The following is a 24,615-nucleotide window of genomic DNA, read 5'->3' as shown; positions in this document are numbered from 1 at the left end:
ATTAAAAAGGGATTATCTCTGACCCTTTCGTTAAAGAGAACTTGCAGAACCAGAGGGAATCAGTTTAGAATCATTGCTGTTCTCGATTACAATTTTGGTTAATGTTATTTTTAGAATAGTTTTAATTGTATTCTTGCGTCTTGTTAATCTAAGCCAGTGAGAATAGCAAACATCACTGGCCTGGAAATGAAATAAATCAACAACTTCTCTCGAGACTTTTGCTGATTTTGACTGAAACAAATCAAGCCGTGCTTTGTCATTTATTTCTGATGTTGAAAATTGGCTTGAAATTATGTGTGGATTACTCAGCCCATTAGTTTTATGGATCAATATTTTACGTAAAATCAGAAAAAGACTTAACCTAGTAACAATGTCATGCAAACACTGCCAAGGTAAGGCAAGCTTCCACAATTCTAGTTTTGTTCCTTATGCCAAGGAAGACCATCCATTATTCTTTCCAACATTTTTATTTCTATTGTTTCTTCCTTTCTCTTTTGCTCAACATTTCAAGGTATCTTTTAAATAAATATACAGGGGATGCTGTGATTGATGAAAACCCACAGTCCAATTAGATTTCTCCAACTAGCATCTCTGCTGGCTGTGGGTAATGAGAAGTGTTTTCCAACACTTCCAGAGGTGCATTTATTCCAGAAGGGTATTTTGGACTGGCAAATGGCTTTGTTGATCCCTCTTAATATCTCTCTAAAACTGCATTGGATATTTCCAACCTCCTGTGCCTCAACAATAGTTACGGCAACACCCTTTTCTTCCTATAGTAGACCAAAGTTGTTTGCTAAAATTAGCCTGCAGTCCAGGAAACCAGTATAATGCAGATAAGATCAACAAAACCTGAAAATGCCATTAGCTTTACTATTAGCAATAAGGCAAATATAGAAGCAGAATTCCCATTTTCTTAAGCAAAATAGCTTAGCGGTGCTGAAGTTTTGAGAAAGTGTGGAGCGTAGAAGTTTCCTAGCAAGCGCCTTCCAGAACATGGAGCTGTGGAAGCTGAACGCTGGGAGCTATATCTCAATAACATCTGAGCTAAATTAGGGTTCCTTTTGATTCCTACTATACGGACAACAGACATGCTCCATCATATTTACCATTATACCAGATGCCTCGAGTTAAACAGTGTTTTTCTTTCAAAAAAATAACAATAAAAATAAAACCCTGATCATTGCTGCACTTCCAGACAGTTCTTCTGCATGTACAAAATGATTCCCTTCAGAGAAATGACCTATTATGATCAGGAGAAATCCTTTGACACCATTGAAGGGGGTGGTTAAGAGAGAGGCATTTGCTTAGCCTTTGTAATCCATGCTGATTTCTGCTAAGTTCAGGCTATCAGTTGCTATAGTTTTTTGGTGTGGTTGTGTAAACAAAAGCACAACGCGATTTTTTTTTCCCCTTATTGGAAAATCATCCATGAATATAACTCAAAGCAAAACAGAAGTTCCCAGAGAAGGGGCAGCTTTCAATGCTCATAAACCTCACAAAGCACATTCGTTTGGCATGGTCAAAGAGCAAGGATACCAAGTCCCTAAGACGTTTAAAATCACAGGGATACCCATCAAGGTCAGTTTAACTCCAGTGTTTTTTTATTTCAGCACTTGCAAGATCTTGAAGACGCTACAGCCACACAAACCAAGGCATTAACCCCAGAGGCTAAGGCTCCCTTCTCCAAGGAGGAACTTGGTGTAATTTATCTTCACTAAATAAGCTGCTGGGGAAAGAAGGATTCACGCTCATGGATACGCGCGCACACACACACACGTACACACAAAGCTTTACACAAAGTGCAGTGTTTGGGATTCTGTGGTGGAAGCAAAGAACCTAAGGACTAAAAGTGGTGAGGCCCTCTACTAAATAGCCTGGAATGTAATTCAAACTTAGGGTTCACATCTCCTCCTTGCTGTACATGTGCTTCAGGAGATCCGCTACACGACAGCTGTACCCATATTCATTGTCATACCTGCCAGAAAGGGGGGGAAAAAAGAAAACATAAGCAAATCTTTATATTCAAGAATGACAGTGTACAAAAGTCAAAAAGCTGGAGCACCCTCGATATACAGTGCCCTTCTGAAGTTATTCCATACTTCCGTTTTCCAACTCCTCTAAATCCAGATTCAGGAACATTTGGTTAAGGAAAAACGCATTAACAATCATCTGTACTTATAACAAGTTGCAGGTCAGCATTAGTTGTACAGGCATTCCTTGTTTAGAGACTACCTTGTTTAGTGACCATTTTAAAAATTTAAAAAATCATTTTCCATCCAATGCCTGAATCTCCTACATCTCTGACAACACAAATCTTCACTGTGAAACTCATTAAGGTCTGGCCAGTTTTAGGCAACAGGGAAAGTTCTAATCAGGAAATTAAGATGGCGGGAGGGAGGGGGGGGAGGAAACCAAGTCAGGTAGCGGAGAGTGAGAGAACTTTTATGTGAATGAGATAGCAACAGCCAATAAGACCAATTCTGTAGTCTCTGCTCAGTCACAACTTCACTTAGCAACCTTTTTGTTTCCAATTTAAAGCACGGATTGTGATTGCTAAACCAAGAGAGGATGTCTAGTCGTCAGAGCCAGGCTAACTTAGAAATAATCAGACATTAGCCCTCCTGGGGAGCAAACCTAGATGCAATATCTGCAGCCAAAAAGATGAGCTGGTCTTGCAGCACCACCATGCACTCTCTTTTTCAGCTGCAGGGTAGAAAGGAACTTTGTTTTGAAAATAGAAAGGTTGGGAAAAGATTCTACCAGGATCCACCCAGTGTGGATCCGGTCTGGACTGGCCTTTTATAGACTTTCTTTCGTTTTGTTTTTTATAGCAGTGGGTGCAGTGGTGGGATACAGCCGGTTCGCAACACTTCGGCAGAACCGGTAGCTAATTTTTTTGTTGCCCAGGCCCAGAATGGACTTTTGGAAGCGGCATCCACACAGACAACCAGTTGTTCACCTATTTGAATCCCACCACTGAGAGGGTGGTGGATTTTGTTTTTTGGGGGGGTCTTTTTCGCTTGCTTGAAAATAATAGTAATAAAACTTATATTAATAACAAAGTGCCAAGCAGTCATGTCCTAGGCACGGATCTCTGAGCAAGGTGAATGGGATGTAAATGATCAGCAGGTTAGTATCTAAACTCTGGTTAATGCTAAGTGAAGCTCAATGTCTGAACGCAGTGTATACTTTGTGGACTGGGAAAACATCCCTGTTTTAAATGAGGGGAAATGCGAGGTGTATTTTCCATATTACAGTTCAATATTTTTCCATTATTTGAATTCTAGCATTAGCTGATGAAATTACTCTGCAAGGGATGGGTCTGGTGTTTTGACAGACTGTGTTCTGAACCGGCCCTCTTCTAACAAACCCCTTATCAGAAAGAAGAGACTGGAGAGTGTCCAAGGCTAAAAGGCTTCTGCCAAGATTTAATTACGCAGTTAACAAAAACACTAGAGCTTGTCTTCTCAAGCGGAAAAGTTGCTTTCAGCAACCAGCCCCTCCCCAAACACTCCTTTTATAGAGAGCTCAGGGCGTGGTCTCCCTGTGCCTCCTCCCGAGGAGTCCCATAGCCTTTCTTTGTTTGTTCCTGCTCGACTGCCTCCTGCGTCGGGCGTCCTTGAACAGGGCCAGCTGTGGGTCATCATCCTCCGCACTCTCGGGCTCACGCAGCTGAGAAGAGGTCCCCGGCTGAGGACTCTGCAAAGCCTCCAAATCATCATCAGCCGGTTCGTTTCCCTCCTCCCCCACATCTGAGTCCTCCGATACGTCGGAGCCGGCTGTCGGACCCACAGGCTGGCCCTGAGTCACAACAGACTGAAGGCATCTAACTATATCCTTATTGGTCAAGGAAAGCAACTCAAGACAATTTTGATGGGCAATTCTCCTTGTGGCAAAAAAATCGCCAGATAATGACCTGACCATTTTCATTATGAGCTATCTTGGAAAGCTCAACTGGGAGAAGAAACAAAACTCAACTTACCAAGAGATGAGCTTCACAAAGTTATCATTGAGGGAGATGCCTGCTCCAGCATCAAAAATAGAGGAACGATCGTCACCAATGAAATCAGTCGAAACAACCTGCGCACAAAGAAGAGAAAGTTACAGTATACAAAAAAAGATGGAAGGAGACACTGTAATAACCAACATCCTGAGCTCAAGCTTGAATTTTGAGTATCAAACACTTCCGAGGGGATCAAGAGCACTCCACTGGAAATGGAGTGCTTCGAATTCAAATGCTTTGCACAGTTCTGTAAATATCAAGTGATTAAGCTGCCTGGCTGAGGGGTTCAACATTTTGGACAGAGTCCAGAGACATATATACCCTTTATTGAAAACCCTAACACTGCATTTGTTTTTAATTTTTTACAACCTGCAGTTGGCTCTTAGGTTTAGCCCAGGGGTCTTCAAACTTGGCAACTTTACGACATGGACTTCAACTCCCAGAATTCCTCAGTCAGCCAGGGCTGGCTGAGGAATTCTGGGAGTTGAAGTCCACAAGTCTTAAAGTTGCCAAGTTTGAAGACCCCTGGTTTAGCCACACATTCCCCTGTGCCTCAAAGGTATCTCATTTACCATTATTGACATGTCCTCAGAACGTCATCTCATCCCCAGCCTGCAGCTCAGGCTGCTTAACTATACCTGATTCAAGGTTAAAACATCTTTCTGTTGTTCCCCACACAGCTTTCTATATGCACAATCTTTTGCACCTCAGTGACGTGCAGTTGGTGGTCCTCTTTGAACTTGGCTGTTTGGTTGCAGATATTTCATAATCCAGCTAGGTAACATCAACAGTGTCAGAGTATGGAGCTTACTGCCTGTTTATGTATAGTAGCTTGCCCTGCCAGTTTTGGTGAGGGTGGGTTTTCCTTCTTGGTAGTTCCTTGAGTTACAGATGTTCTCCTCTACTGGGACTAGAGTGGTTACACAGAAGGCACTGGGACCTGCCCTGGTCTCCCTGGCTATTTTCAGCAGCAGCAGCAGCAGCAGCAGCAGATACAGTCTCTTCCCTTTAAACGCTGGCCAATGGCATTAAGGCTTGAGCAGCAGGACAAAGCAAAGGGGCATCTGATGCCAGCCCCTTGCCTACACGAATAATGTCCTGACTGCAACAGCGCAGATTGAAGAATGAAAATCCATCCGCTAACGCCTGTCAGCACAAAACACACACATACCACACCTCTGTAGAGACAGTACAAGAGGGAGAGAGCAAACGAGAGTACGAGAGCGTGACGGGGAGAGAAATGAGTGAAAAGAACAAGAGTAAGTCAGGGGACCAAAAGAGCCAATAAAATGAGAGAGAGAAGATAATCCATAGAGGAGGAAGAGCTGATCCACTGGGTGAACAGACCGCTTCCTGATAAGACAGGGAAGGCAGAAACCTCTATCCACTCCGCAGATCAGCTTTTCACACAAGACTAAACCCACTGGCTTGTCTTATCGAAACTCACCTCTTTCCTTCCTTCACCCCAACTCACGTTAACGACTGGTGATATTTTTCCCACCAGCAAGAAATCCACCAGTCGCTTTCCCTGGACTGTCCCATATTACAAGCTTCCCCTCGTCGGCATTATTACAAAAGCAAACAACAATCAGCCGTTAGGCAGAGCACATTATGCCGGCCCACTCTGACGTTGCCTTGCCTTAAATCTGCTGAAGCTTAAGCTGGCTGATCTCCAAATAATCCTGCAGCTTGCCAATGGAAACATACAACAGCATGTTTATACCTCATCTTCTGTATATCCCAGGATCCCTTTCATTGGCCCTTTAGCTGCCTTCTTGATAGCTTCTTTAATCTGAGCGTAGGTAGCTGACCGAGAGAGGCGGCAGGTCAGGTCAACAACAGACACATCGCACACTGGCACACGAAATGCCATGCCGGTCAGCTTCCTGGTGGGGAAGAAAGATTTGGTCATTAAAAGGAAAAAAACCAAACACTTCCCATGGCAATCTAGAGTTGAAATGTTTTACCAACAACAACTCGGTCCTCCAAGGAATGAGGGTGAGAATTGAGTTTAAGCACCTATAACAGGGCTTTTCAACCTTTTCACCCATTGTACCACTTTTAGGATATGGCAACAGCCGAGGACCACCAGTTGCCTAGCAAGGTGTCAAAAACTTGATGACCAAAAAAAAGGAAAAAAGTGATGAAGTACAGGTAGTCCTCGACTTACAACAGTTCGCTTGGTGACTGTTCGAAGTTATAATGGCACTGAAAAAGTGCCCCCCAAGCCACAGCCGAGCAAGACACCTGCCTGCCCGCCCGGCGGCGCTCTTCCTCCTGTCCGAGGTTTCCATTGTTATGAGCATTTCTGTTGAGGATTGGCAGTGGGGGTGGGGGTGTGTTTGGTTTTTATTCCCCCTCATCTGCTGGATGGTTGCAGCAGGTTTTGGTCACTTCACATGACCCTGGGACACCGTGACTGTCGTAAATATGAATCAGTTGCCCAGCATCTGAATGTAAATCACAAGACCCTGGAGATGCTGCAACATTCCAGCTGATCGGCATTTCTTCTGGGCTCAGCAGAAGCACCAGGATCAGCGCCGAGCTGCAGCTGGAGCCTGGCACTGATCCTGGCACTTCCGCTGAACCCTGACAGCCCTGCAGCTCCAGCCGTCTCTCGCTCAGGCTTGTGCAGTGCTGCCACCAGTTCAGCTCATTCCCCTCCCCCGCTACCACTTCTCTAGGATGGTCACGTACCACCTGCCAGGTGCCAATGTACCACAGGTGGTACCCGTACCACTGGTTGAAAAGCCCTGACCTATAAGACTCCAGCTAAGTATCCCCAACTGCAATAAATACCATCTGGCAGAATCTGTGGCATTTTGTTTTCTCTGCTTTTATTAATGACTTTATTATTTCCTTAACGAGGCCACCAACCTACCACAGTGGGGTAGATTGTTACACAGACTGCTGTCGACTGGGGTCAGACTGAATGTAAGTAAGGACAGGTTTTAGACTAGCTCTTTCATTCTTCAAAGTAAGCCTGGCTAATGATCGAGGATTATTGGATAAATAACATCTGGGTGTTTTGAGAAACATTCTCAGAACGAAATACTGGCAGTTTTATTATTTTTCACTTATTCTCATGATCACCAATCAGTAATTAGAAATACGGCCTTGCTTGGCTCATGGTCACATCTTTAGGATTGGCCCAAATACATAGGCCAAGCCCCCTCCCCGCTTTTCAGAAGAGAAATTTGATCTGCATACCCATTGAGTTCTGGAATGACCTTGCCCACTGCTTTGGCAGCACCGGTAGAAGCTGGAATAATGTTCTGGTGAGCACCCCTCCCATCACGCCACGCCTTGGCAGAAGGTCCGTCCACCGTTTTCTGAGTGGCAGTGTAAGCATGGACAGTTGTCTGCAGATCAGAAATGTCGGTTGGTATAAGAACAGACATACAAGGCATATTCAACAGTAGATTTCATCTCACGAGCCACTTAGGTTTCCTAAAGAGACCATTTTTCTATGTAAAACCTGAACTGATGCATAATATTTTATCGTGCCTTTGCCATCACTTGCAGCCATTGTATTTATCTTGAGTGATGCACAAATGCTGAAGACAGAGCTTTGTGCCAAAACCGATGGAAAGGGGTTAACCTCTCCTAGTAAATCTCCCCCAAAATCAATTAAAACTAGAAGTGATTTATGCATGATTTTGCCATAAGCAAAGAGAGTAAAATATGACTGTTAGCCAACCGTAACTTGGCAAACTGAAAGTGCTGTAATTTATTGTTAGCTAATGTGTGGGATTAATCAAAACCCACCCAGCCCTCTTCCTGAGGAACTCCATTTATCCATTATTCCCAACTGTTTATAGTTATGAGACACGCAGGAATGCCAGTTTCTGCATTTTATCAGAAGGAGAAAGTGTGTTCTCCATGGGATGAAGAAAGTCATTTTAAACCGTTTTTTTCCTTTTTGAAGTGGAATTGCTTTTACAACTCTGTAGACCAGGGGTGTCAAAGTCACAATGTCAGGTGACATGTCGCGACATATCGCAACTTTATTGACATTGCCGGCAATGGGGCGGGCACAGTTTTGCTATGATGCATCTGGCCCACGGCCCGTCAGTTTGACACCCCTGCTATAGACTATATATATATATCTTAGCTGTCTTTTCGCCTTTCTTTCTTTTGCTTTCTTTCTTTCCCTTCTTTCTTTTTCTTTCTTTCTTTCTTTCTGCTTTCAAGTCAATATTGACTCCTGACGACAGCTGGACAAATCCCTGAAGTTTCCTTGGCAAGATTTTGGAAGTGGTGTGCCCTTGCCTTCTTCTTAGGGGATCAAAAGATAACAATTGGCCCAAGGTCACTCAACTGGCTTTGTGTCTAAGGTCACATAGTCTCCAAGCTTCTAACCTGGTGCCCTTAACCATTACGTCAAATTGGCTCGCCTGTATGAATTTGGCAGTATAAAAACGTCACAAATCGAGAAATGAATAAGCATATTGGAAAGAAGAACATAGTTCTCACCATCAGTCCCTCCACAATGCCAAAGTTCTCATGGATGACCTTGGCCAAAGGTGCCAGGCAGTTGGTGGTGCAGGAAGCATTGCTGGAAAGCAAGAGTTACAGATGACTTTTTGTTGTTGTCCAGCACCCACCAACCCAGATATTAAGTTACATCTCAGTACAGATCTATACTCTTAGCTCCTCTTAGGTTTTTAGCTCCATCTCCTAATCCAACAAAGTTGAAATGAAATTGCTACGTTGTGCCTTAAGTTTTCTTCTTTGTACTGGATTATTTAAATTGCCAATAGGGAAGGAGGGGATTGCATTGATTTTATATAATTGGCCTATCAACCCATAGGTTTTTCTCCAGTTGGCCAAGTTCTATCTTACCTCACAATATTCATGCTAGATGGATCGTACTTCTCATGGTTGACTCCCATAACAAACATGGGTGCATCTGGCGATGGGGCAGTCACCACAACTCGCTTGGCTCCTCCATGGAGATGAGCCTGTAAAACAAATGGCAGATTTCAGTTATAGAATGTCAGTTGGTCGGCCAGGACAAACAGCCTGCAGTAAGGAGTAACAAAAGGACTGTATGCTTTATTCCAGTAAAGCAGAAATCTATGCTGGCCCATTATAAAAGCCAAGCATCTAAGTGAAATCTCCTCAAAACCCAGCAAATGTCACAAAAGGGAATAATTCTGGTTCTTATCTCAGAGAAGGGACCTGTTCTGTACCAGCCTACTACCGGCCCTGCAGAAAAGGCAGGGACAACCCCTTTACAAAACGGCAAGAGGCTGGAACTAAGCCTGCCAAATTTATTGACACAAAACAGAGCAAACTGAACAAAACACGAACCACAAAACAGGAGCTATTCAAACGGTTGCCTTCAGCAAACCAGCCCTCCCACACATTCCCCTTTTAAACAGTTCAAGGCGTGGCTTCTCTCTGCCTCCTTCCGAGGTGCCCCATTGCCTTCCTGTTTACTCCTGATTGACTGCCTCCTGCGTCGGGCGTCCTTGAACAGGGCCAGCTGTGGGTCATCTTCATCTACGCTGTCAGGCTCACACAGCTGGGTCTGCGTCGTAACCAGATGGGAGGGGCCTGGCTGTGGGCTCTGCGGAGCCTCAAGGCTATCCTCTGGAGGCTCTCCAACACCCCCCTCCTCCTCCTCTGAATCGTCCGACCCAACTGCCAAACCCACAGGCTGGGTTCGGTCACAACAGGACCTACCTCAGGATACTTACCGAAGCTTTGTCAACAGTGAGAAAAACTCCAGTGGACTCTACTACATACAAGGCACCTGCATCGGCCCAAGGAATCTCATTTGGTTTCATGCTATGAAATACAAGAGGACAATCTTTATTTGGACCTGCTCACCCGGACTTCTATTCAAGCAGGAAATTACTTTCACGGCCTCTAGTCTTCAGCAAAGTAATTGGATGATCACGTCATGGAATCCACTCCGCTCTCTGACCTTTAGGAACACAAGCATCCCTGACATTCACCTGCACTTTCTCGTTTAATGTGTGCAACTCCCACCAAAGGTTTACTCTCCTGAAGTAGCTCCTCAACGAGATTCATACTGTGAAAAGCAATTAGCTGTTCAATAAGTGGTAATTGGTTAAGTTCACACATGGTGAATCTAGACAAGTGGATCAGCTTTATCATTTAGCTCATAATCTGCATTATGATAAGAAGGAAATGGTATAAATGGAAGAGTTGGCGCCAAAAGCATTGGTTTTACTCTAATGTCACTAGTCACCCTGTTTAAATCCACAATTATGATGCCCCAGGAAGGCATCAGAAAACCAAGAGCCTTGCCAGAACTCCATCTCCAGAGTCACATTTGAGAAGGGGGCAACTATAAATTTGGTAAATACTGTAAAATTCTGTTTGTCATTTGATTATATTTACACAGAGACGCCACATTAATGCAAACCCTATCAAATAGGTCTTATACAGTCTTGTGATCAGCTGAGTATTTACACAGCCCCAATGAAAAATCTCAACCTCTTTAAACAGACATCTCCTAAGGGTAAATAAGAGCCAGAGTGTCGCAGTAATTAAGGCTGCAGGTTAGAAACCAGGAGACTGTGAGTTCGAATCCCACTTTAGGCACAAAGCCAGTTGGGTGACCTTAGGCTAGTCTGTTTTTCTCGGACCCGGGAAGTTGGGAATGGCAAACTATTTTTTAAAAATGTTGCCCAGGAAACTGCAGAAGTAGTACACACACACACACACACACACACACACGTCATATTATCACAACTTTCTTTCTAAGCTGCCCAACTACCAAGGTTTTATTTTATTTTTTATTTTAATTCCATTTATATCCCGCCCTTCTCCGAAGACTCAGGGTGGCTTACAAGCTTAGCAGTAGCCTTCATTCTATGTATATGCCTGCTTGTTAGGGCTTTCACACACACCCCAAGCGGCATTATTACAAAGTCAGCTTAATTGCCCCCAACAATCTGGGTCCTCATTTTACCTACCTCAGAAGGATGGAAGGCTCAGTCAACCTCAGGTTCTCTGGGCAGGCCACATTACTGAGAACATTAAAATACTAGCACATTTTAAATGGGTAAAGCAATGAAATGGGATGAATGCATTGTGCTGCCTCTTATTCCCACTTACTTCTGGAATACTGAGATTTTTGAGCCATTCACTACCAGCTTCCCACCATCTGCCATGACCTCTCCCTTGAAGCGCCCATGAGTAGAGTCATATTTGAACATGTAGACCTGTGGAGGAAGGAAGCCAAAGCCATATCATGCCAGGAGAACTGGATTTGTGCCACCTCTTTAGCTTGATTGAGGTCTAAAAAGAGGCAACCTGGTGATGATGCCATCCAATAGCTACACAATGATGTTGGGTTTTCAAAGGATTAGGCACCCAATCTTCTTATACAGCTGGTCCTCGCTTAACAAACAGTCATTTAACGACTTACAGCAGATCCCTAAAAAGAGACTTACAACCCAGATTTGAAGTTCCAACATCTGACCCCACCCCAACCATGGTCACGTGACTGCATTTTGGATACTTGGCAAACGGTCTGCATTTACGTCCATTTGCAGCCTCCGAGGTCCCATGACTGCAATTTACAGTATATATTTTTTTGCCAGAAGTGGCATTTGCCTTTATCTTCCAGCAAAACATGCCCACTGCAAACAAGGGGTTTGGCTTTATGACCACTGCATTCACTTAACAAGCACCGCAAAAAAAAAAGTTGTAAAATCGGGTCAGTCACGTGATGAACTCACTTAACAACCAGCGTGACTTATGACAGTAATTTCAGGCTCAATTATGGACATACGTCAGGTACAACCTGTAAACAGAGATCATTCCTGTTTCCCAAAAATAACTAAGCATCAAATTGGAAGAGTCCTAATCTCTGCTTAGCCTCTATTGCTGGAGTCTCAGCTCCCTCTCCATTCCAGCATATTTCACAGAAGGAGATGGGCTACATGCAGAAAGGACCTTCTCATCAAGTTTTCAATAAACTCTGACACTTTTCGTATCAGGCCTTCCTTTTCTGCCTCGTAAGGAAACTAAACTATTTCCCACAAGACGTTTGGTGTGGTAGTCTCATAAGAAAAGCCATTACCATGTAATTCAGATCAATGAATGGGTCGTTGACAGCCACCACCTTGATCCCCTTCTCCACGCAGGCCCGGAGGACCAAGCGCCCAATACGTCCAAATCTGCAGGAGCAAAGCAGCCCATCCATTAGAGCACATCCCCCAAACCCCTTTGGTTCAAATCAAGGGATTTACTTAAAAGAGATTTCCTTTAGTTCAGGGGTTTTCAAACTTGGCCCTTTTATGACTTGTGGACTTCAACTCCTAGAATTCTGGGAGTTGAAGTCCACAAATCATAAAGGGGCCAAGTTTGAGGACCCCTGCTTGTGGACTTCAACTCCCAGAATTCCTCAGCCAGGCACACTGGCTGAGGAATTCTGGGAGTTGAAGTCCACAAGTCATAAAGGGGCTAAGTTTGAAGACCCCCTGCTTTAGTTGCAAGGTTTCTCAAGCTTGGCAACTTTAAGACATGTAGACTTCAGCTCCCGGAATTCTCAAGCCAGCATGAGGGAGGTAAGGTTGGGTCCCACGGGCATGACCTCTGCCTGTATCTATTTTTGAAAGTGGCCTCAGGAACCTCTGCAAATTGCTATGACCTTCAGAGAGGCAAGCCAGCAGGAAGATTCCCAGAAAATAGAAGGTTTGGGTGTCAGGGGTTTGCCCTATCAGTACAATCACGTTATACTTCCACCTAGGTTCACGGCAGCTTTCCAACTTAACATAGACAACCACAGGGTGCAACCCAAAAAAATTCTGGCTGCACAATCGCGTTGGAACCAAACCAGCAAGCTTTGTTCAATCACAAAGGCTTTGTCAGAATGCTTGTCAATGCTGCTAACATCGAATGTTCTTGCTTGACAAGAGATGAAGAAGTAGCCATTTCATATGTTAAACTTGTGTATTGCTTTAAGAGATTAAGGTTGGGAGGGGGGAAGAGGAGGATTGCACCTTCAAGGCCATCTCTAACTAAAGAAGATAAGACCTTGGCGGGTATTCTAGGAAGGGAAACTGATTGTTTAAATTAATTGGAGAACATGATTAATGACAAAATTAGAAAGGTGGAGAATTGTGTTTTAATGTATTGTGCAAGGGGCGGAGATTTCAGATTCCAGCTTCCTTCGAGCATGCATTTGCCGGTGTATTAGGCTGAATAAAGGACTTTTAAGGTAAACAATGCCTCAGAGTCACTTGAAAAGCCCATAAGTCAGAAACTTGACAACGCTCCTGTTGCAAAAGACCAAGAAGAAAGAAAACACCCATTTCCTTTTCTATCACTGGGAGGCCATTTTCTAGAAACTGGAGTACCGTTTCCTAAGGGGTGGGCTTCAACTCCCAGCATCTCCCAACCTAATCTTAAAGATGCTTCCTTATATGGGCGTCATCGCTTTGCAGATACCGAAATCTCAGCTGGGCGCCGAAGGAAAAAAGCTCACCCATTGATTCCAACAGCAAACTCAGCCATACGTTTTTTAGGGGGTGGCGGAGGCGGTGGAGGGGGCGGAGGTGGAGGAGCTTCTGGTTCTGGCTCTGGGGTGGGTGGCTGAGGCTCTGGTTCCGCCTCAGGGGTACCTGGCACCGGCTCAGGAGAGATCTTTGGAGGAGACCCGTCACTGATCTCAAGCCTGCAGGAATATAAGCATCACGAAAAAAGCAAGAGGAATTGCAGATTTATCTTGGCTAACATTTGTAGCATTGTTCAAGCAGAGCCTTATACAGTTATAGCCTCAACCAAATACTCTCTGTGTTTGTGCGTGAATTTAAGTCCCTATTAACTTCACTGAAAGGTTTCCCCCCCACACACCCTGTAAATATCTTTACAACCCACCTGCACTGGAGCAAGAATTCACATATATTTTTCTCAAGGACTTTCCTGAAATCAATAAACTTATTCTAGCGGTGTCATCCTTCTGAACACTATGTAGTTATCAGATGCATTGTTTACATTTCTGTCTGCAAATTCAAAACTGAAATGTGTAACTTAATTGTAGGATTCCCATCCTTCTTCTCCACTGTCTTTATTTTTTTATTTTTTTGTAGCTTTGCTTGATAAAAAATTTCTGAAAATTCAAAGTCAGCATGCTCATCTTCACTGGGATCAATCGAAATGATTCAACAGTGAATCTGAAATTATTTTTCCCTGGAACCAGTGTGGTTATGGCCAGTTCACATGTAGATTGGTTTCTCTCATCACTAGTATGAACCATTCTATTTGTTTGTTTGCTCTTGGCTTAATGTGAAATATAAACCCAGCCATTATGGTTTATAAGTCATGGTTTCTGATCTAGCGCAGTGAGTACATTTTACCTGTTATTAAATTCATATTAGAAACTAGTACAGTTCTCCTTCAGGGATCTGGACAACTAAAATTTGGCAAAGGTACTCCTTTAGACTCCAAGAGAGAAGGACTGGCAAATCTTATGGACATATCTACTCCAATCACCATAAGATCCTCAATTGTTTCTACAAATTCTTTCAAGGCTAATGGATGTAATATTTGTGAAATTGAAGCAAACAAGCAAAAATAGATGCCCAGATATACTGATATTCCTCCTTTATGTAAAGAATATTCAAGATAATTATTTGAGAGGACAACCAGAAAGTTATTGGATATTTTCTTACATGTATAGCTGAAATATACTCATTCGGCAAGAATACACTTAATACAATAGGTAGATGCTAAATAATTTTGATCTGGCTGGGCAGGCTTCTAAAAGGACATTTTGGAAATGCTGTTATTTTTGCTTCAATGCCCATCCCTCCCCTAATCTTAGTGAATATACATGAAAGTGATTTCTTTCCAAGTACGATACTCTATATCAAACTCAATTTCATTGAGGGCCACATCAGCATTGCGGTTGCCCTCAGGGGGCCGGGTGGGTATGGTCTGGGTGGGCATGGCCTACTGGATGGGCGTGGCCAGCTCTACATCATTCGCATCAAGGGTGCCTATGGGGGCCTGGGCAGGAGTGGGACAGATGTGAGGGTCTCTGCAGGAGGAGGGTCTCTGGGCCAGGGCCAAGGCAGCGGGGGCCGTTCCCTCACAGTTTCCAGGATGGCTTCGCGGGCCGGATCTGGCCCCCAGGCCTTGTGTTTGACATGTCTGCTCTATATTGATAGGCATACCATTATCCTTTAATGAAGCATTGGATAACATATGCCCCCCACCTCCATCTCCAGCACTGCTGGGCTGCAATTCCCATCATCTTCACCATTTATCACAGTGGTGGCAAACCTATGGCACGCATGCCGGAGGCGGCACTCAGTGGCCATGTGTGCCGTCGCCCTAGCCCCCTCCTCACCAGCAGCCCCCCCCAGAGGAGAGTGGCCCCTGAGCATGGCCCACATGAAGCAGTGCAGCCAAGGACATGGCAGCCAGGGACAAGACTCCGCCCTCACGCCCCATCACGTGCAGTTGATGCTGCAGGGTGTCAGTGGAGGGCATGGCCACCATGGCACTGCTGGACCACCTGGGTGATTGTATTTAGGTGGTGAGTGGCCCGGTGGGCGGGGGTGAAGGCAGAGTGGGACATGTGGGGCAGGGGCGGGGGCAGTTTTTGAGCACTCGGTCTCTAAAAGGTTTGCCATCATTGACTTATCACGTTAGCTGAAGCTGCTGAGAAATGTAGATCACAAGTTCCTCACCCGTTTCAGGGCATAAATCAACAGATCTTACCATTGGTTATATTGATTCCATAAACTTCGTGGAAAGGACAGCAGTTAACCTTTAAAGCCTTTCAAGATATTTTCTTACCTGAAGACTTTGACACTAACTGAAGTGCTACACTGATCCATTTTCGGTGAACTATTGCGTTGATTTCATATACTGGCTGACCTATCTACTGCTTCTCTACCTAGAGACACTGAAACAGGATTTCAAGAAAGTTAATATTTTCAGCTGAGCATTCTTTAACCATGATCAGAAAACACTTCCCTTTGTCTCCAGTCACAAATCCTTTTCTTCGTTTTCCTTTTATGCTTCAACTCATAGACTGACAAAAGTAATGTCTCAAACAACTTGGGATAGGGCAAAACACTTGGCTTCAACTAACTATCCCCAAATGTGTATCTTCAAACACTGTTGGGGTCTTCTTGAGCTGGAAGTATGAGATAAGCATCAGCACCAAGGCAAATCAGTTTCACTGAGACCAGTTAACATCCTGGACATTTCAGAATCATCTTCAATTGGATAATAGCCTCAAGTCTACTCTAAGCAGATGTTTTCTATAGCATCTCTGCAGAGATTAAAAAGTATAATTTTGGACCCTGGAATGTACATATAAAGTAGTAAGGATCACAAGTAACTTCAACCAAGGTGCACTGGGTCACTCCCAGCACAGATCTATTGAATCAGGGATCCCCAAAGTGGTCAAGATCAACCCTCAAGGGTCAATGGGACTATCCAAGAGGTCAATAAACAGCTGGGGGTCAAAATAAGATCAATAAATGTCTGGGGGGGCGTGTCAATAGGAAAAGACTGTTCCTGGAAGATTGTGATTAAAATTCCCTATTCTCCAACCAAATATCAGTGCCCTGTTTCGATGCTCATCAGATGCAGCCTTCCCATACTGATATTAACAGTTTCAGTAAGAAAGGAATGGCAGACCTTAAGCTTTAAATATTACCTATTTTTATAAAGTCACTATTATTCTTCATTGTGTTATTAAAGTACTATTATTTTTGTATGTTTCATGTTTGATGAACAATCCAAAACTTCATAAATGGATTGATGAGCTGAAGAGTTTGGAGACCCTTGTATTAAATCAAAGAAAGACAGGTAATCCAATGAGATACACATTTTGTCCCAATAAAGACATCTCCTTGGATTTTGTGTTTATTTGAAATCATTTTTTGACAGCACATCAGGCACAACTTCTTGGCAGCTACTACAAGACAGAGCAGAAGACATTTTAATTTATATCCCTATCAACTCAACTCTGCAGTCCCCCAAACATTTAAGCCATTTTACTAAAAACACTTTACAGATTCGTGACAATCTTTTTGTTTAGTAATTCTTTATGCATTTATCAAGATTTCTGTGTAACACTGTTCTGTCAGAAAGGAAACTGCAGTACATACCTTAAACGCAAAGCAAAAAAAAACCCAAAAACCTTTCTCCTGAAGTATAGCAGTAGCAACAGCTCACAGTTCAGCTATGAAAACTGTTGCTATAGAAATAAAAAATGTGAGAATATGAGCTTTCTTTTAACAAGTGTATATAAGCTGGCATATCTACCATCTATGATTATAAGCATATTCGGCAATGCCTTGGGATTTTATGACAGCCACAGAAGATTAGCCCAGGAAATTATTCCATACCGACTTAAAATTGACTATACTGTTTTTGATGCACCACCGTTTCATATATGCAATGGAAACATTCACCTATCGTAAAAAAAATATATTCTCATCTCAATGCAGGCTTTCAGGTGCTGCAGTGTTACTCTGCGGCAAGGAACAGAGTAACAGAGTGCCAAGCTTACACAAAAACATATGAGATTCCAGCCAAGGACAGCCTCTGCATGTACAAACAAGTCCATAGACAGACAGACAGACAGACAGACACACATATATATACACACATACACACACACACATATATATATGGGACGTGGTGGCTCAGTGGATTAGGATGCTGAGCTTGTCAATTAGAAGGTCGGCAGTTTGGTGGGTCGAATCCCGAGTGCCACGTAGCAGAGTGAGCGCCTGTTACTTGTCCCAGCTTCTGCCCACCTAGCAGTTCGAAAGCATGTAAAAATGCAAGTAGAAAAATAGGGACCACTACGGTGGGAAGGTAACAGCGTTCCATGTGCCTTTGGTGTCTAGTCATGCCGGCCACATGACCACGGAGACGTCCTCGGACAAGCGCTGGCTCTTCGGCTTGGAAACGGAGATGAGCACCGGCCCCTAGAGTCGGAAACGACTAGCATGCATGTGCGGGGGAACCTTTACCTTTACCTTTATATATATATATATATATATATATATATATATATATATATATATATATATATATATATGTATATGTATATGTATATGTATATGTATATATGGTATATATACATATACATACATATATACATACATAAGGTAAAGGTTCCCCTGCACATGCGTGCTAGTCGTTTCAGACTCTAGGGGCCAGTGCTCATCTCCGTTTTAAAGCCAAAGAGCCAGCGCTTGTCTGAGGACGTCTCCGTGGTCATGTGGCCGGCATGACTAGACGCCATACATAAAATCTTGGCTGCAACTGCTATGACCTTGAAGAAATCACTGACACAGAATGATCTCCCCTGAGTGGCTGGATCCCAATCCTATACCATGTCAGCTATGTAGAATGCTTTTAATTTCAGACACACAACTGTAGCCACAGAAATTTAAGTAAAAAATTCTTAATATCTGTGCACTGATCCTGCTCACAGCAAATGCAATCTAAATTTTGGCTCTCCTATCTCCTTCTGGTATCTGCCTCCAGTCCTCCATTGCTGGCTTCTGATTTCCATAGGAGAGACAAGAAGCCCCGATTGCATGCTTCCTTCTGGGGTTCTAGACAAGATAATCCATTCACCACAGCAATGAGGACTTATCCCTCCCTATCAGAGAAAGGTCAGGCATTTCAACCAAGGATCATCTCTCCCCCTCCCTCCCCAAATCCACCTAGCTGGTGCTGCAAACTCCAATGCAGGCACGCTAGCCAAACATCAGCTAAGCTTTCCTATGCCCTCAAGCATAATGTGGGTTGCCCACCATGACTTAGCACTGTGCAAAAATCAGGCAATTCTGGCTTAATCAACTAGCGACAATTAAAAAAACGTTTTAGTACAATGTTCTGTATGCTTAAATTTAGAATCATCACTCCAAATTTTTTTAAAAGGTTTTTTTTGAAAAAAATAGGCAAAATATTTAAGCACAAAAATATGCAACACTTGTTCTGTACAAAGTCTGATTTGCAATGGGTGATTGTGGTTTTATTCACAACACCATGGAACCCTCTTGTTACAATAAATATGCAGCTCTGCTACCTAGAATCCTGCTAGCAAATGGAGGCAGATTGTCCTAACCCTGGTGAGTCTTAACGCCAGTAAGAAAGTCACATCAATAAGGTAGATCTGTGCAATTAGAGCCGATTCTAGAAGCAAGCAAACCAGAGGGGGTCTTTTTTTATTTCCTCCATTTCAAAAAGATCTGATGTCAAATGAACTGGTCCAGACCCCCAAAGATGTCATGCATATAAAGTCACTAAGTGCCTTTTTTCTACTTAAGTGTGGATACATTAGGATTTCTTTAGAGCTATTTTTTTATATGTATGATTTATTTGGAGAAGAGGGTAAACAAATGGAAGACTTCTTCAGCAACCCTTTTCTCTCAAACACGAGCAGAGAATGGGGTGAGGGTGTCCAATATGCTAGGTTTAGAGGAGCTAAAAGAAAAAAAAACAATCATACAGGATATGGACAGGCATTAATTTTGCATTTGATTTCCGCAACCAACAGTAAAAGGGCTCCCTTTCCTAACTGAAGGTCAAGGGCTGAAGCTCCCCATCTAACATTGCCTTCTAAATCTAATCAGGATTATCAATTCTCCTGGCGTTTCTGACGCAGCTGCATTTTTAGAGGGAGCCATTGCAGAGACCAGGAGGAGCACAAGCGGATGACTCTGCATTCCCATCTCCCTACCCTGGGATCTCCTCTCCAGCAAGAACAGCAGATAATCCTTCCTGCTGCAACTCACAAAGGCTGAAAAAAGCTTTGCCAGCTCCTCATAATCCTCAGGACTATTGCTGGCATCCTCTCTCTCAAGGACAAGGGCCTCCCTTTTCCTGTCTGCTTTCCAAGCAACTGCCCTTCTGCAGTCAACCAGCCACCCTGCGGTCCCTCCCCAGCCCCCTGCAGCGGCTTAGCAATCCCATCTAACACTCTCTCCCATGCCAAATCTAGAAATCCCCCTTCAGACATTACCAAGGGGCTGTCAAACCACCCAAAAGCCTGCACTGCAAAAAACAACTCTCCTTTCCTCCCCCCTCCGCCCCCCTCCCCCAGTCATTGCAAGAGCGAGATATTGACTGCCTGTCAAGGAGCTACATCCCTCCTCTAATCCCTTGAAATGTCCCACAAAACCAACCCCCATCACCTTTTCTCACCCAGGTAAAGATACCTTCTGCCCCCATCCTTCCTTCAGCCCACAAACACCAGCCTGCCCTTCCAGATAACACCTTTTATACCTGGCTTTTTCACGGAACCTCCCTCCCTCCCCCCTCCTACCAACCAGCATCTGGGGGACCCCCTTCAATTTACTTCAGCTCCCCTTTTTAGGGGGCCATTGAGGGCGCCTTTTCATTGCCCTCCTTTCCTCCAGCGTCTTTGTTCAAATCACTCCAGCCCCCCCCCCCCCAACACACACACACACACCCCTTCCAATCTTCAGCTGCACAATTCAGGCTGATTTATATATAATAAAAGCCACCACCCCCTCCAATTACTTATCTGCTATTCCCACCATCCCCATCATAGCTTGAACCAAGGTCCCTATGCTCAGGGTGATGGGAGGTGTCCCCCTCCCCAACACCCCCTAGAGCAACAAGGGCATGGCGGGGGGGGGAAGGAAGCCGCTTAAGAACACCCCCACCCGCCGCCTCTTCAGGGCTGCTGGTCACCCTGGCTCGCCGGCTCACCTTCCCTCCCGCTCACCTGTCCACCTGTCCGCCTGCCCAACCGAAACAAGATCCTGGACGGGCGTCGAACACGAAGAGCAACGGCCAAGAGGTGGCTTATATAGCTGCTAGGCAACGCCTAAGGCCCCCCCCCGCCCCGCCTTTCTCATCAGCTGAAGACACGCCCCCTCTTGTCTCCAAGCCCGCTACTGCGGGGGCTCTCAAGGAGCCGTAATGCGCGTGCGTTACTCCGCCGCTCAGTCAGGCGGTGGTACCCAACGGCTGTTTTGGCCGCTCCTAGGCGCGTGCGCAGTGCGGCTATGGGTACCTGCCGCGGGTGAAGGAGAATTGGCATTGCTCGCCCTTGTGGAGTGTTTTTTTTTTTGTTTTGCCATTGTGCGTCGTTAGAATATTTCGCTTATTAAACGTGGGGAGCCTGGAATTCCCATAGTCTACCCCCAATCGTATTAGCTAGCGCAGGGGTCTTCAAACTTGGCCCTTTTTAATGACTTGTGGACGTCAACTCCCAGAATTCCTCAGCCAGCGTGCCTGGCTGAGGAATTCTGGGAGTTGAAGTCCACAAGTCATGAAAGGGCCAAGTTTGAAGACCCCTGAGCTAGGGCAGCGTTTCCCAACCTTAGGAACTTGAAGATGCGTGGACTTCAACTCCCAGAATTCCCCAGCCAGCATAGCTGGCTGGGGAATTCTGGGAGTTGAAGTCCACGCATCTTCAAGTTCCTAAGGTTGGGAAACGCTGAGCTAGGGTGATGGGAGTCGAGAAAGGCTGGAGAAAAATCGGGTGTTTTGTGGTATAGCACACCTGAATGGGAATCTGATCAGCTGAGTAAAAGGGGGGGAAAAAGGCATCCAAGAATAAGTGGAAATCTGGTGCAAGAATTTGGGGTGTTTAATTTGGAGATTAGATTCATTGTGATCTCCTTGGTGCCGGTCAACAACAGTTTAAGACAAGCAATTTTCAAATACATCAGAATAAATAACTTGAAATGTATTTTTTTCTAGCAGTTTCTAGAAATTTTCAAGTGTTTATAAATAACATAAACAACAATCTAGTGTACTGCTTGCAAGTAATGACATGATCTTCAACTCTTGAAAAAGAGAAAAAAAATCCAGATTCCTATTAGGGTGGAAGTATTTTGTGTTCTCAGAAATTCTGCATCAAAGTATTAAAAGAGTGAGAATAGAGCAGTGGGGAATAGGAATATTCTTCATTGGCTGAGTGTGATTGGACACACAAGGAATTTGTCTCCAGTGCATAAATTCTGGAGCCACACCTCGTGAGAAAGAATTCTTGAGAACCTGGAAGCTTGTACACCGTGTTCCTGTATTTGCCTATTCAAAATCATTCAGCTAATATGAACTAAAAGTCATTATTTAATAGACACCACCTACTACATACCAACACCTCATTTCCGCTCCTTTTTCTCTCAGTATTGCAGTAACGTGTACTTGTGTTAACTCACAATTTCTTCAAACTTGAATTTTACAGCTTTTGTTTTCATTTTGTAATCTGAATTCCACAGATTACACATTTATTATAGAATGGTAAGTTTGATTTTGAACAGAGACAGGAAGAAGCTGGAAGGGGGGGAAAAACAGATTCAGAGTGATGACAGAGTAAATGTTTCAGCAGATGAACATAGCAAGAACTCTTCCAGACTGGTTTTGCCCTCTGATTTAAGTTGCTTTTCTGCATCTCGGCCCAACCACATGGTGCGAGGACACCATAAGTGCAAGCCGGCTTCTGTGCTGATGTTGAGATGAGCCAGCACAATTGAGCTATTAATAATTTAAGAATCGGGAGCGACAAGGGAAAAAAGCATATTGACAAAACAGTTGCTCTCCTTTATGTCCTTGGGGGAAAAAAAACCCACCGTTCTTAGAACGCAGCTATCCAACATGGAAGATCCATCAGTGGTCAAAATGGACCCCCAAGAGTAATGGGGTTTCTAAGGGTTTGAAAATGGCTGGGAGTGAATAGGAGGTTGATTAAACGATGGAAGGTTAATAGGGGGTCAATCTCTTGGGGTCTCTGTAAGAGTTCCATGCCAATCAGTGCTAACGGTGAGGTAGCTAGTGGCAACATTAACCAGGGTTGGTTGTTTATATTAGTGATATTATATGAATAGTCTACAATTAGATTCAAGTCCTAACCAAGTACTTAACAACCTAAGGTATTATAAACATCACATGAAATCACAGCTGCCTCTTTTTTATTATTTATTATAGCACTGTTAGTTGAAGGAGTATTTCTTACCTTATTTTCATATAATCAACTTTTGGGTGATTAATGAACAATCTGAAACTTCATGAAGAGAGCTGAAGAGTCTGCAGATCCCTGATCTATGGCCAGGACACATATGCTTCTCCATGCATTCTTGTCAACAGCTCAGAGGAGTTTCTGTGAACTGAAAATTTATCTCTGAGAATACCAGAGATGTCTACATGTGACAGATGCCAAGAAATCAATCCATGCCAATTTGGATTTTCATGATGCAGCACAGCCTACCAGGGCTTAACCTCGGTATTAACATTTGTCTTGATTGGGTTTCCTCAGTGCACTAAGCCAAAACAAGATAAAACCACATCATGGATGGGTAGGTTGTGTGGTTTGTAAACCATGGCTCATGCTTTGATTTTTTTTTCAATACGTCATAGGCCAAGTATAGCTGATCATTCTGTGAAAATCAAGCCATTCAAGTGCTACTGTGCTTATGAGGTTTGTTTCATGTTGTATTTTTTTCTACGTGAACAGCCATTACTGATTTTTTTTATTGCAGCAATATACAAATATGTTTGTTAGATAAATGTGAGAAATCCAAAATTGGCAAGCAGAATTAACCATTTTTACCCCTCCACTCCTGAAAAAGAAATCCATCTCTGATGATACTCAGGCATCACAGAAAATATAAATACATGGAATATGATTTGAAAATAGAAATTGCATTTTGATGTGCATCACTGGATCCCGTTTAGAATGGAGGACTTTTCTATGAAGAATAGAATTCAGACCAAATTATTTCCAGTTTGCTAATTTCTGCTAAATAAGCTCAGGCTTGAACTGTGGCACGTCAGGAATAATAAGAGATGACTCTGAATCAATTGGTTTGCTATGCTTTGGTAATAATTTTGTGTATCCCACTAAACAGTACTTTATGTAACCATGACTCCTTGAATAATCTTGTATTCATGCATGCGGAACAAGTTTCTTTCCTCTCAATTAAACAAAAACTGGCTATTTTACATAACAAAATAGTTTACAAACCTCGCTGAGTTCAGAAATATTCAGCCACAAAATAAGAAATCCATACTTTAGTCAGTGATGTTTGAACCCAGACAAGGGCAGAATTTCCCCAATGCATTAGTTACATAACAGTTCTTACCATATTTATGCAAATTCTCTATCAACTAAGCCCATCCCGTTTCATGTCCCATGACTACGACAAAAGCAAAAAGCATTCATTCTTGACCCCAGCTCTTGAAAAGAGGACCACAATATCTTAAGAAAACAGCTAAGTTCAAACAGTATGCAAAGCCCCTGCTTTTTGCTTTGAATAAATTCAAATTATCTGGGGTCACAGCCTCCAGCGTAGTTGTTACAACAGCTGGGATTTATGTATTGTGCTAAGCCAGTTACATACAAACCATATCCTAGCTGAACTCAGCGTCCCTGTTTTAAAATTGCTTTTTGGTTGGATTCATTTAAAGATACTAATTTGAAACTGTAAAGGCCGATTGTGTGGAGAGAACAGTGATTAGAAGCCTTAAAAAAATCCTTTATCCTGATTTGAGATTTTCCACTTCAATCTCTGATTAGGAATCGAGGATGTGCTCCTCTTAAAAGTCACCTTACTTCCCTCACTCAGTGGATGAAGGAGAAGACGGCAGTAGTATCAACAGATGCATCTAGC

The 24,615-nt window shown here is 43.6% G+C and overlaps 1 protein-coding gene across 1 annotated transcript; it reads right to left on the bottom strand.

The window, feature by feature from the left end:
- Window positions 1-1,584: 1,584 nt before the first annotated feature.
- GAPDHS (glyceraldehyde-3-phosphate dehydrogenase, spermatogenic) lies at window positions 1,585-20,768 on the bottom strand. Its single transcript, XM_083369549.1, has 11 exons — window positions 20,732-20,768; window positions 13,476-13,664; window positions 12,069-12,165; window positions 11,099-11,205; window positions 9,709-9,799; window positions 8,849-8,967; window positions 8,480-8,561; window positions 7,214-7,365; window positions 5,727-5,889; window positions 3,983-4,080; window positions 1,585-1,975 (listed from the first exon to the last, which is right to left on the bottom strand). The coding sequence occupies exons 2-11, from the start codon at window positions 13,502-13,504 to the stop codon at window positions 1,900-1,902; spliced, it is 1,014 nt and encodes a 337-aa protein (XP_083225675.1). The 5' UTR covers window positions 13,505-13,664; window positions 20,732-20,768; the 3' UTR covers window positions 1,585-1,899.
- Window positions 20,769-24,615: the final 3,847 nt, after the last annotated feature.

The sequence above is a fragment of the Vipera ursinii genome (assembly GCF_947247035.1).
Source record: "Vipera ursinii genome assembly, chromosome: 9".
Lineage (NCBI taxonomy): Eukaryota > Metazoa > Chordata > Lepidosauria > Squamata > Viperidae > Vipera > Vipera ursinii.
This window is presented reverse-complemented; position numbering and strand designations above follow the sequence as displayed.